The following is a 14,964-nucleotide window of genomic DNA, read 5'->3' on the forward strand; positions in this document are numbered from 1 at the left end:
TCCAATTTATTTAAGATTTATCTCCCCTCAATTATGCAGTATACATGTACTCAGTCAGCTGATCACGGACGGGGTCATTTTGAAAAGTTTGTATTATAATGAACGTTTACATTTAGATTCATCACCATTTACACAATATAGACAAGAAATGAAGTGTTTTGCATTTTGGTGTAGTAGGACATTATTGTGTAGTTCAGCGTCACTGTGTCAAAAATATTTAGTCGAACGTAACCTTATTGATTTGTAATCCAAGATGGCCGAATGTCGAAGATAACAACGATGAAAATCCGAAGAAAATGGGTAACACGTAATATTTATGTACTTAATGGAACAGTCAGTGGCTAAAGAGATCAAGAAATGATGGAATGTAAATTCAAAGATTTGATTGAACTCCATAGGCATAAATTTTCTGCTGTCGTTGACGCAGAAAGGCTGTTACCAATTTTAGAAAACGTAGAAACATTGACTAATGCCGAAGTTAGTGAAATAAATAAACTAACCACAAACAAGGAGAAAGTCGAGAAAGTGTTAGACATACTATTGCATAAGGATAACTTGGCGTTCAAGAGTTTGTGCCATGCTTTGGAAAGCACCTACCCTCATCTTTTGACTGTAATGTTCCTTGGAAATAGTCCAGCCATAAGATCAACTTCTGCCTCAGGATCAGGTAATTATGATTTATTAATAATAAATGTTTTTATTGATAATGTAAGTTGGTCATATTTTGCACATGATACTCAAGAATGATTGTGCCGATGCATATAGAAGATGAAGGACTTCAAAACCTATATTTTTGTCTGGCAACACTTGCCCTGTCAAGGTATCATACATAAACAAATAAATGCTGATAAAGTTCTTATGGTCTTTCGATGTTGGACATATTGTCTTTCAATCTACACTGTATGGTCATCCTATATGGGCTGTATCATTGACTTTCATCATGGCCATATCTGGCCCTGGCCAGATTGTCTACCAATTCTTTCTATGGTGATTATGATTAATTTCTAAATTTGCACAAGGGGTGATGATGAGAACTAGAAGGCAGCCCAAAATACAAAAGGCCTGAGGCATGAAGAATCTCTTCTGGGTCTGTGGAGATTCCAGCGCTACAGACCTGAGGGCTTTTATTTGTTTTAAATTTCAAGACCCTATAGGCCTTAAGATTTTCTTTCCGGCTTGTAAGATTTTTCATAGGCCCAAATTGCCTGTGTTTCAAAATTTGTTTCGTGCAGACTAAACTAGCGTATACTCCAACCTTGCCACTTCTAACTCAGGTTTAGGACCCTATAAAAAGTCTGATGGCATTATGTTACTTTCATCTAATGATCTTTTTTATATGATTGCCATAAGTCTTAGGATTGCACGTAAGCTAGGATGGCGCAATTAAATAAACTAGATAAAGTTTCCAATTAGGCCATGTCATTTTGACTTAAATTTTCTTTTTGAAAAGCTTGAAAAAACACAGCATTTTCAAAATTTAGTAGCTATTGGGTGATTAGGCTAGTCCTTAGCGCCAACATGCAAGCAGCATTGCATTTTGATTTTAAAGGAAATCCTGAGAATGACACTGAGTAAATAAAATTTCTCATATTGACATGTATGATTGAAATGATGTATAAAGGTATGATATTTCTAGGTACTGACTACTGTTGACTGGATTGTCACTCTTGTATAAAGTAAGACTTCCATTCTCTGGCAAGAGATGCATTGAATGACCCTTGAGTTTTTTTATCAGCGATTTATATAGCCAATATTTGGCTATTTTCCCAACCAAAAGCAAAAACGCATGTGTTCTTTTCCGAAATGTTGATTTTTCCCTTTTATTGAATAATTTCTGTAGCCAAAAATGAAAGTTATTGTTGTTGAAAGGTATAAAATCCCACACAAAAAATGGTTAAAAAGGGTATTTGAGGATTTTCAACCTTAGATTAAATTATAAAAAACAGCCCAATTTTGTGAAAAAATATGTGAAATTTCCCAATTCAAAAGGGTGAGGTAATTTTCCCCTAATACATAGAAAAAAGCCCTTGTCCGAAGTTTTTCTCTCAGTAGTCAATTTTAGAGAGCTAGTTTGTTGCAGTTTGTTTATATCAAGCCCTTCCCTGATGCAGCTGAAGTATTGGTAGGTGCATACATAACATATTGACGTTTAGTTAAAACCAATATTATTATACATGTACTATTTATAACAATTTGTCATGCAGTTAATACTGCAGTACTTCATTTCACAATGTTTGTATTATTTAAATTTCAATGAAAATGTTATACAATAATCAGTGGGTATTTTTTCCTTAAGTATAGACAGTTCTCTATTTGCGTCTAGTACAAGTTTGTTTTTTTAAATTTAGCATGTTTGCATAACAGTGAAATTAAACAAAGATCCGTTATTAGATTGTCTTTGCCATCAAATGATTTTAAAGTTTTGTGATTTTATCATTTTTACACACTAATTATTCTGTTCGCTTTATTTGTAAACACATTTGTTTTTTTCTTTTACAATACAGTCTTGTTTAAACTTAAGCTACCTTATCTCTACATCTAGTTTTAAGAACTGAATGAATAATGTTCACAAATCCTGTATACATTGAATTTTAACTTCAGTTTTTTTCATGGTCTATCACTTGTAGAGAAAAAAATGTGACCAGATTTTACTGATAAAAGTAATCCATTATTTTAGGAGCCAAGTTTATGCAAGAGTTCAATTTTTGCAATCTACAGAAAATAGAGCGGGCGCACTTCGGCAGAGGTAGCCTGCTCTATTTTACTGTAGATTGTCAAAATTGGACTCTAACTTATTTCGTGTATTTCTTTTAATGCATTCATCCGAATCGATCTACGTTATGTTAATGAGCAGATAATTTGAAAAATCCTTGATTGTCATTGGCTCACACACAAATGTAAACACCAAGTATATGCTACCTTCTACTACCAACACTAGTTTAACTAACAAGTAAGCTTTTGTGGAAAAATAGACTGACTGAAATATTCTCTATGAAAAATTATTGGTGCATTTGTCTGAATTGATATACCGACGTATAATTAATGAACAGAAATATTGAAAAATCCCTGATGACTTGATTTTCATTGGCCTGTCAAAAATGCAAAAAACAAAATGTTTCTGCAAAATTAAGTAAAGATGTTATAATATAAGTGAGAAAGCAAAATGGGTATGTGTCATTGTATTTAAATCAATTTTATCTAGTTTAGTGAAAACTGAATTTATTATTGATGAAATACAATGCATTTCATTTGAAATATATACATAAAGATTTTTTAATGATATAATATCATGAGTGAATACCTAGGAATTTTTATGATGACAATTTTTAAATGTTTTTATATGTTTTTTTTTATTATGAATTGTAATGTAGAGCTTTTCACTATTTGTAATATGTTAAAGCCATTGAGTACAGATTTTAGTTGACAGACTGTTATGCAATATGTTACAAAGTGATTCTCATAGCTTAAAGGCCCATAGATTGTATTTTTGATGCAAGCAAAATATCAAATAAGCAAATATAACTAAGCAAATATCAGATATACGGAATCCTATTAGGGCCATTGCGATCTTGAACCTCGCCTTATTAATTGCCCAAGAAAAAAACACCACATTTGTTTTTAATTTATGGCATTTTTTCTCTTTCGAATTTGTAGTACTTTATGTAGGAAATAATTTCAAATTTGATAAAAAAATGTAAGATTTGATATTTACTTTTGGTGCATCTTTTTTAATAAGTATGTATGGAGAAAAAACCTGAAGCGAATCAGCCCATCGTTTTTAAAGTTTTACTATATTAAGTACTGTACAATTTGAATATAGATGCGAAAAGGTATAAAAAATAGAAAATAATTGACATTTCTAAAAATTGACTATCAAACTAAAGGGCATAGCAAGGTGTTGTTAAAGTGACACTCTTATTCAAAATCAATAAATACACATTTAAAACAAACATAAATTTTGAGTGATACACCCTCAACTGCTTATTAAATAATGGATTTATGGAAAATATTTAATACTATTAACAATATTATAACCGTGTATTTAATATCAAAAAGCGTAAAAATATTAAATGATTGGTGAATGCTAAAAGATTTACTGCGATTTACTTTGGTCTCATAAGGTAGCAATACCGTGTTTTCTGCACATTTCTTTTAAATTAAACATGGTATCCTTCATAAGAACCATTGTTTTCAACATTTGATCATCCTTTTTGTTATATTAAAACAATTGTATTAAATGCGTTAAATATTTTTTGGGAGTAAGAGTGCATCTTTAAAAGGCAGCATGGTGCGGGAAAAGGGCAGCGGGTCGCCCTACCCTGCTATCCGGCCAGCTTAAGCACAGGGGTATCCACCAGACCATGATGAATGATGACTGCATTTATACGGTTTTATGAAACATATCAACACAATTTGTAATTTTAGAAGAACTTGTAAACATTCGAGAGAGTGAGTAAAAATGTTTACATTCAAATATTAATGTTTATGTACTGAAGGTTGCTCTAATGTACTTTTAAACAAGGTTCTCCATTTTGTTAACATGTAAGTCAAAATTTAGATAAGAAATGTTCGATAGGCTTAATAAAACGATATTTTTTTTTTGTAAGAATAAACAAATACTCTATTTAAAATAGATTATGTGCCTTTAAAGGTTTGACTACAAAATGGGGGTAAATGGTCAGGTAATTAAGTACAGTAGCTCGTTTTTCATTGCTTGAAAGACTTCAATGATTTTATTTGAATTTAAGTAAGCGCTTCTTTAAGAATGACCTTAAGCTTACTCAGATGTATAAACTTGAGTACCCTGATTTTTCTGCTTTAAGGAATCTCAAAAGCTTCACAATTAATGCTGTTGTTAACAAAGTATTGTAATTATGATTATATAATGCATTATGCTTATATTTTTATCGTAAGGCATTTTTTTTTACTTTTTTGTTATATTTGAATTGGTTATGTTGACCCAATTTTTGAGGGGAAAAAATATTGAAAAAAAAAATCCAACTTGGAAAACCAGTCTGATAACATTATTTCGTTACTGATACATTAGTGCTTTTTTCTACAATATAAAATTAGAAAAACTATACATACTTTCACAAACTGGAATTACAAAATGATGATTGTTTTGCCATTAATAACAAAATAACTCACTACAAAATTTTTATTGAATCAAAGAGTAAACCTACCGCAATTTGATTTGTTTTTCTCCCCCAGCGGGCATTTTATTTTCTTAAAAAACAAAAACAACAAAAACTTAAAACTAAAACTAATGTCTGTTTGAGAACATTGATTGACTTGGCCTAAAAAACAACAACATTTGGTTCGGCCCTTTTTTATATTTTTAAATTGCAATTGTTGGCAAAAGAATCCAATTTTTATTTTTTATTTTTTTTTACCGGTAAGTGTGTGTTTTAATATGAAGATTAAAACCTTTAAAGCTTTATACAGAAGATTACTTCACTAATGGGAGAACATAAAAAAGGCCTACGTTCCTACACTACCTGTTTAAAACAGGATATAGCTCTAACCAAACTAATACAGATTTTAGCCTGATGATTGTAACGTTCATTGTATATTCTAATTTCACACAAAGTGACTATTACATCATTAAATACATGTCCATGTTTGTACAGAAACAGTGGCTCAGCAACAGTCAGCATTTCCAAACAGGAATAAAAGCAGTGGAGTGTATAAAAACATACAAATATGGGCAAGCTGGCACCAGATCAATATCAGCTCATATTAACAGTAATATAATGTTTATTTCATGGGTTATCCAGTCATCAAAATTAGACTTTTGAATGAACATGCCCAAATTCTTATACAATTGCTTGAAATCAGATTTTTGAACAAGCCCTGCTATATAAAATTCAAAATTTGAGCAAGCCCAGAAGACATTTTACCAGTGCAGGGCTTGTGGGCTTGTGCTAATTTCAACCACTGGTTATCTTGAAATTGTGGAAAATGCTGCCAAGCCCTTATGAGCCCAATACAGTGGTCGAGATTAGCACCAGATCAATGTTAGCTCATATAAACAGTTATATGATGCTTGTTTCATGAGTTATCTTGAATGTGGAAAGCGCTGCAAAGCCATGTGTGAGGAACCCAGTACAGTCAGTGGTTGAAATTAGCACAGCCCCACAAGCCCTGCACTGGAAAATGTTGCCAAACCATTTTTTTTGCCTGAGATAAAACACCTGAAGTTCTCCTTCTTTTTGTTCCACACAAAAAAACTTGTTTTCACCTGGAACCATTTTATGGCCAAGAAATATTGTACATATGTACAATGATATATTTTTATGTCATGCAAACTTTCATGAATCTGAAATGTTTTGTCTTTTGAGTAACCAAGATTGGATTTATGAATATCATCATAATTCGTTAGAATTGTCTGAATAGAGCTTGCCGGCTTGATTCATTAATATCATCATAATTCGTTAGAATTGTCTGAAAAAGTGATTGCCGGCCCCTGCCTATTTGCCTCTGGGAAGAACATTGCCTTGGCATAAGTTATTGTTGTCTCTCAGTCTGTAGGAGATTCTTTTAACAATTCTGTCCGTAGGATTTTGCTGGATCAGGATTAAAAGCGTCACGATTGTGTTATTGCAAGTGGCCTGAAATTATTTAATGAAACCCAGAGATGGCACAGATTGTGAGATTTTTCTGCAAATGTTGGTTGAAAGGCTGGATGAGGGGATTTCTGTGTAAATGTTGTTGGAAACAGCATGTCCTATTAAACGTGCATGCCCTTACAGACGTGCTGGGGGTCTTTTCTCGGGTCTTTTTCCGATTCTGTGACAATTGAACAATGAATACCTTTACCTTAAACTCAAAATAATACATAAAATTCCAATGAAAAGCATTCCTACAGCCACCATTTTTTGGCACCACTCGGGGCTTTTTCTGCAAATTTTGGGAAAAAGACCTTAGACATTTTGGAAATTTTCAGTTCCGAATATGCTTAAGTAGGGAAATTTTACAGTTAAAAGAACAGTCTTTTCAGTCTCCTGCGAATGAGGAAATGATTAAATATTAGTTTGTTTTCCCTTTCAAAAGACCTTAAATGGGTGAAATATCAATCCTTGGGGTGCACGTAAACATATATTGCAATAAATCATGATAGATAATATTTCATACTGATAGATCTCTGAATGTGATGAAATCAATGTTTTCTGAATTCAATTATTCCCAAAACATTTGCTATTGATTGGGATTTTTTTCTGAAGATTGGGAAAGATATCATATATGTTGTTTTGGGAATTCAGGGTCGGATAGTTGGACTGGTGGGTACTGGTGGGTACTATAGAAAAAGCCCTGAAACTGATAACTATTTTATGTTTTTGACTCCAATGTAGTAGATTTTAAAAAGTTGCCAAATAGGGAAATGGTTCTTTCTTAGCACGCAGGGTTCTCAAAAAGACACATGCAGGGTGCATTTAATAGGACATTTACGATATTAGATAGATAGTGACCTTGGCTTCCTTGACTAGATGATTACTTCTGTATGAGGTTACATTACACCAACATTTAAAATAGAATTTAATTTTGGTGACTGTCAATTGTTTTTTCAAGAAGAAAACAAATATTATTGACAAACTTGCATGACCAGGAAAGTCTTGGAATGTTCTTATAAATATCTGGCAATATAACCTTATTAATTCAAGCTAACAGGGGCATAGCTAGCCCATTATTCATGTGGATTCATAATTGTGCTATGGGGGTCCGGAGGCATGCCCCCTCAGAAAACTTTGTAAACCATGTTGCATACTGGTGCATTCTTGGCGTTTTGAGGTGCTTTATTTAGTACAGGAAAATGGACAAGATTTGGTTCATTTAGTCAAGTATGCATACTGCAACTGATTTTTTTGTCCGAATCAGGGCTTCTAAAAACCGGCAAATTGCCGGTCTGGACCGATTTTGACCAAGGCAGACCGATTTCAGTTTCAAAAAGTGTAAAAAAAATCGGTCCGAAATTTTCATTTTATTTTTATAATTTCGGTCCAAAACGACTAAGTCAGTAAAAGATGTAGAAATTGTAATACACAAACATTCATGGGTCATTCACACATTCAAAACTACATCCAATGGGTCATAAAAGTGTCTTGGTTACCATGAGACTGATGCGACCAGCTGCTTTTTCCGCTATGCTGATCACTCTATAGCCTATCTGTTAATTAGCAGACGCTTGCAGTCGGTCCAATCACGTGTTTTGGTATAAGCAAAAGACACAATTAAACAAACTAGCTCTATGTGTTAATTATCTGCTTGCAGCTTTCCTGATTAAGTGTTAAAATCGGTCCATATTTTCACATGGCAATATGCTATGTCGTCGTCGATCATCACATGATATCCGTTTGTTGATTACAAAACGGTTAAATTTAAATTGTTATAAAGAACCATTGCTGGTTAAAAACGGCTTTAAAGATAAATGCATGTCATTGTTAATCCGTGAAAGCATTAAAATACTGAATTAATTAACGTAATAATATATAGGATATCAACAGCGATACGCTTGATTAACTACATAGTCTGACAGCTGAGTCCGCCGCTTACGTCATATTTATTCGGAGTAATAAAAAAATCGTTATCGATATCACACTTTAAGCTTGTTGCCCCGATTATAAATCTAGATATATATATATATATATACCATTATTCAAGATTATCAGTTGAATGTTGACCCACTAAAGAAGCATTAAGCAAATAAATCATCATACTGTTTCATTTTTTGTCGTCTGACCGCCTCTTGACAGCCACAGTTAATTATGATCACAGTCTTTCTTGTTAGAAATGCTGCAGAACTCGATGAGAATCTCATTTGAATTAAACTTGTATCAATGACTATCCGAATCGGCTATGCTGGCTCTAGAGCCCTCTTACGAATTGCCAGATTGCAAAAAATATTGACAGAAAAGACGTCGCGAAAATGTATGACATTTCTACAAAATCGGACTATTGAACAGGTCTTTCTTTTTTTGAGGGGGGGGGGGGGGCTGGTCGTCGCCGGGTCCCGACCGATTGAGGTTTCAAAGTTTTACATTAGAAGCCCTGGTCCGAATCATATGAATTCAGTCGTGTACTTGCATATAGGCAGCTACGTGCCTGGCTTATACCTATATAATGGTAAAGTAAATAAAAAGAAACTAGTTCTTATTTCTTAAAATACAAATGAGGTTGAAAATAATGAAATATTCACTTAAAAGAAAACATCAAATATTTTTAGAAATATTCGGTTATCTGAAAGGATGCAGTCCATAAATTAAACTTGAACATTTATCTAAACTGATTTCAGGAAAATAAATATAATTAGAAGGAACTGTTTGCAATGCAAAACCAACCTAACAAAAAACCTTTGTACCAGGAAATAACCAGAAACACACTTTTTCAGGCTGTAACTGACAATCATAAATGTTTTTATTTTTTATTTTTAATCAATCATACTTTATATTTGAATATTTGTTTTTCTCCATTATGATTTATGTTTTTCCTTGTTTTTCTTCTTTTGTTATATCATATATTTTACAACCCACAAATGTTACATGAGGGTTAGAGCAGTCTAGTGGTTTAGGTATCCGTCTCGCAGCCAAGAGGTTGTGGGTTCAATCCCCACCAGGGTGAGAATGGTCTTGCGGTAAAGATGTCAGCTATGCACCCAAGAGTTTGCTGGTTAACTGCCAATCAGGGTGAGAATTGACTTGTGCCATAAACTGCACGGCCACTCATCCAAGAGTTTATGGGTTCGATACCAACCAGGGTGTCAATCAGGTGTAGTGATATGGGTGTCCTCCTAAACTCTAAATTCAGAGCATGGTCATCTCTGCAAATATAGGGAAACACTCAGGCGGGGCAAGTCCCTTTACAAAGATTTTAGAATAATAGTATCATCCTTGTTAGTTATTACTTGTAACAGTCCCCCCAACATTATTAATAAGCCTGGGAATATTTATTTATTTATTTGTTTTAAGGGGAGGGGCTGTGGTTTGGGGGGGGGGGGAGTGGTTATAGGGGTGTTGCATAACAAAGCATCTTGCCCCTGTGCTAAAAAAAGACACCATTACTAGTTTCTACCAAGTTAAAAAAAGTCTCAGTTTATTTCAGCTTTAAGCAATCAGCATAATCCAGCTAAAATAAATTAGTATTAACAAAACAAACCACAATAAGTAATCAATTCATATTTCTCAGACATCAAAGTTGTAATGACATCGCAAAAAAAGCCAATGAAATTATTCAACCATAAAACTTAGTGTGTCTATGTTATTGATATCATGTTTTGAAGATAATCATAAAACTGATGTTTTTTATCATATTTTTGCCCCTCTAACTGCAAATTTAACATGTGTCGTTAAAGCATGGTTTGTAGAAGTAGACGAACATGATTTTACTTTTAATGGTCTTGTTTTGAACCAGGATATAATGTCTATTCACTGTGTGTGTTCGTGAAATGAAGATCGGAGGAGCTTCTACTCGAGGTCATGCGAACGTACGGCAGGATCAACTGTCTTATATAGCTTAATTGCGTGTCTGAAGTTTAAATGGATGTTTTTAACGTAAATTATAAAAAACGCACTTACAGTTAAAATCTAAAATGTGACATTTTTGTTAGAGTCAGATACAAAAGGTTTTAAGTTTCATATGTACTTCTAAGAGATATGACTCATAGCATGATCTTTTATCATTGTACTTCTTTGCATTTTTGGAGTTGCTTGACATTTTCTTCCTTCAATTTTCAATGTATTTCGTTCTAAGAAAAGCTTTAGTCCTGGTACTTTTGAAAAAAAATTTGCATGCTACTGACACACTGCATAGCATACTTGGAGCAAGGGGCATTACTCTAGTTAAAATCAGTTATTTAGTTATTCCCCTTGGCTATTTAAAATAGACACAACAAGCCATGGAATCCACTTGCAATACTCTTTATGCATGCTGTGGAGAGTTTGCCTGTGTGTATTTTGTTTTTAATGCAAGGCATGTTCAAATACGAGTTAAATGTTATGTGACACTGTGTCCAGTTGTCAGTGGTAGAAGAATATAACTTTTGAACATTTCCTATAAAGGAAAATTCTTTCATCATTTGAAATTATTTTTTTCTCTCAATATTATCACTGAGAATCTATTTTCAACTCAAAGTTTTGTAATAAATTTAAGAACAGCATGATAAACCCAAATTGCTTGACTTCAAAGTCAGTTTTTATTTATTTCAGAAGTGTTATGTATGGTCTTTGCAATATAATTTACGTTTGCTACATTTCACTAAGTTAAGGTAAATGGATTTGTACTCCTGGTCCTCTGATGTATGTTAATTGTATAATTATTGCATTATCCTAGTTCTTACCTTTGCAATATAGAGGATATTGACCTCTCTCAATCACTTGTGTATATGTACCCCTACACCGTACATGCTCTTAAACACCTACTGGCGGAGCTTTTTTTAGCTCGTCTGCAAGGCAAGTTATTGTCATTGTTTTGGTGTTGTTGTTAGCAGCATTATCTCTTGAGTTAAAAAACTTTAACCATGCTCATAACTTAAAAATTGTTTAACCCTTTACTTCATAGATACGCAATTTTACTTATCTATCCATAGCTTCATAGATACGGATCTTAACGTTTTATCCATAGCTTCATAGATACGTAATCCTACGTATTCGTAATGTAGGGGCATTTATTTTCATACCTGATGCTTGTTTATGCGCTATAAATTCATATTCATGAAGTATAAACATCGATAAATACAATGCACTAAAAAAAAAACTATGTTACTATTTAAAGAATTTCGGAAAATCGCGAAATAAGGTCACTGGTATCAAAGATGCGTAAAACGTTGACTGCGCAGGTTTGTGGGCATTTCTGTCTCGTTTTCCTCGTGGAAATTTACACAATACTGCAAGTTATAATTAACTACCAATAATACAACTATATTTTATTGATCACGCGCCTGACGTCACAGGTCATGGTTCGAAAACGTGTCAAAATGTCGGCCATGTTGGATAAACAAAAAATCATCTGGCTTGTATAAACAAAGGCCATAAATCATTATATGGGACATATGTGTCACTTCTGTTTCGCTAATCCGGTCATAAAAATGCGCATCTGCTTCTACAAATTGAAAGTAAGTACAAATGTGTTATAAAATAATGACTATCCCTATTGTTAAACTTTGACATGACCCAATTTAACATCGATCAGCTGTTGAAACACGTGTTTTCGAATACACAAGAATGCAATGTAGAGCTAATTTCTGCCCTTGTTAACTTCAGTTTAAAACAACATTCCTGAATAATGTCATTTATATTTCAGTGTTTGTCTGACGAATCGGAACATTCTGGCTTCAATTAAAATGAGTTTGAGACATTGAGTACGACGTCGAGAATTCAGACCTCGGCGTCACGCACACAAGGATACGAGAAATGAGGATTTTTAAAATCAAACCCAAATGACAATACATGGACATGCAATAAACGATATAAATTTAGTAAACAATAACATGCAGGCCTCATTTAGTAGTTGAATAATAACTTTATTTGTTCATTGTAGTGTTAAATAACCGAAAGTTATACGTACTGTGACTGTTGATCAACTTTTTTTTTCTTCTGTATCATATATATAAATATACCGTGCTTCTTTGTTGTGAACTATTTTTTAATTCTGTCCATCTTTGTTTCAATTCAGGTTGCATTAAATGAATTATAAAAATATGTTGTTTATATAATATTTCGTGTTGTGTTTGATAAATAAAAGTGTAATAAAAATTAATTTTCATCAAATTTGACATATTTTTCTGTTTGTTTATGAATATCATGCGGAAATAATTTAGATAACAAAATAAAATTTATATGACTGGATTGGAAATTTAATTCTCTATAAACTTTACATTGATGACTTATTGATTAAACTAAAAGAAATACTAAGAAAATAGGTTTGTAATACATTAGGGTTAAAATTCCAATAATATCAATAATCTCCTATGAAGTAGGGGTACTGATATGAACTGATAAGCCATGAACTGGCAGCCTGAAATGGCTTAGGTTTACATGAAGTAAAGGGTTAAATTATTCAAAGGAAACATTTTACACATGTCTCTATAGGAAAGTTGCACATGTATATAGGAATGTCCATAACTCTGATTTTAATATTTTTCCAGTAATCATTGGTTGAAATTAGCACAAGCCACCAAGCCCTTTACTGGTAAAATGCTATCCAGGCTTGCTCAAATTCTTGATTATTTTATATAGTAGGGCTTGTTTGATTTGTTTGATGCTAAGCACTAGTGTTGAATTCAAACTTGTTTTTCCAAAAGTCAAATTTTGATGACCGCTGGTTAAACATATGCTCCTGTTTTGATTGTGAGCCTTGTTTAATTGGTATTCTGTCTGATTCTGGGACTTGAAAACAACAAATCGCAGCTTATATTCCCAGGCATGTTGAATTTTACGCCATTTTTCTCTGCACACTTCTTGTTTACAATGCTTCTCGTGACATCTTTTACCTTAATCGGCACAAGTCAAAAAGAATTAAAAAAATATTGTGGTTCTTAGTACTGTGGCCTTTAAAAGGATCATGCCTGACTCATTTATTATAGTATATACGGTAGTGTAACCAACAATATATGTTATGAGCTTTTTGACCGATATTGTATCAATTTGATCAATGAATGATAAATTTACAGATATTCTTATTTATTTTTTTTGCCAAGCTAAAAGTTTCTTCTAATTAGTTCATAATTTACATTCAGTAATAAATATTTTATATGTACGAAATGGGAAAAAGCAGGGATGTGAATTGTCCGCGGATCTGAAGGCTCCAGGAACCAATTTATTAAAATAAAGTTTCACAATTTGCATTTAAGCTGCACTCTCACAGATTTACCGTTTTTACAACTTTTTTATTTTTTGTCTTGGAAAGAGCAAATTTTTGTGTAAATATCTGCAAACCAATAATAAAAGATTGCTGCCAAAAGATCAGATTGCAGATTTGAATATTTCCGTTCGAAAATTAATGTTTAATGGCTTAAACCATTACTAACGTTTTAAGAAAAATGCATAAAACGTTAATTTTTGAACTTCAATATAAAAGTCTGCGATCTAATTTTTTGTCAGCAGTCTTATATTACTTGTTCCCATGGATTTTTGCAAAAATTGGCTAGTTCCAAGACAAAAAATAAAAAAAGGCCAGTTTTGCACCCCCGTTGGCACTGATTGGGGGCCTTAAGCGCCTCCCCCCCAAAAAAACAATGACTGAAATAGTTTCAGCCCTTCAGCTGCCAGGTCAGTCACATCCATGTAAATGGGTCATTTAATCATACTTGTCAAAGTAACATCTATTACTTGAGACATTGTGTTTGTTTATAGATTTTGACCCATTTCTTAGTGCAATGACCTCAGTGCTCATCGGATTAAGCCATTAAACTACAAACTTCAGCTGTTCATAAAAGGTTGTCCTATAATGTTTACCATTTTCTCAAAGTTTTGACTGCTCAGACAATGTTTATAGTGTATGGTTGACATGATCTTTTGTTTTTTTGATCAGAGGATAAATGGAGTAGAATTAATTCCTCAGGGCCTGTCTGTGAGATCTTATTCATAGAGCTAATGCCAAAATACCGTGAAAATAGGTTTAAAAAAATCAAACCCTGCATCAAACTGTATGTTTGTCAGGCAAGCAATGATTGTAAATCACAGAATCTATGATTGATTTTTTACTGTTAATTTTATGAGTTTTAATATCAATATGTTAAATGTTTCGAAAATGGGTGTTCGTTCTGACCTAATACATTTTATAATCCTCCATAATAATTTTGATCCTATGATAGAGGGAGGTAATAACATTTATAATCTTAATATTACTTATAAATCTTCACTTTAATTAAGGCAATCAAGCGGTATTTTATGCACTCTATTTTGTTTATTGGCATAGATGCCTTGATGTCATACTTTATGATCTACTTACCTGAGTTTTAAAGATAAACTTCAG

At 32.9% G+C, this 14,964-nt stretch overlaps 1 protein-coding gene across 2 annotated transcripts in view; it reads left to right on the plus strand.

The window, feature by feature from the left end:
- The first annotated feature begins 170 nt into the window (after positions 1 to 170).
- LOC128207274 (disks large homolog 5-like) overlaps positions 171 to 14,964 on the plus strand; it is a 75,424-nt gene continuing 60,630 nt past the window's right edge. The window contains exon 1 of one of the 2 annotated variants that reach the window (XM_052910110.1): positions 171 to 667. In XM_052910110.1, coding sequence (XP_052766070.1) covers positions 358 to 667 — 310 coding nt within the window. In that variant the 5' untranslated portion in view covers positions 171 to 357. The remainder of the gene's footprint in view (positions 668 to 14,964) is intronic. The other variant, XM_052910119.1, reaches the window with a different exon arrangement.

This window comes from Mya arenaria, chromosome 2, assembly GCF_026914265.1.
Source record: "Mya arenaria isolate MELC-2E11 chromosome 2, ASM2691426v1".
NCBI lineage: Eukaryota > Metazoa > Mollusca > Bivalvia > Myida > Myidae > Mya > Mya arenaria.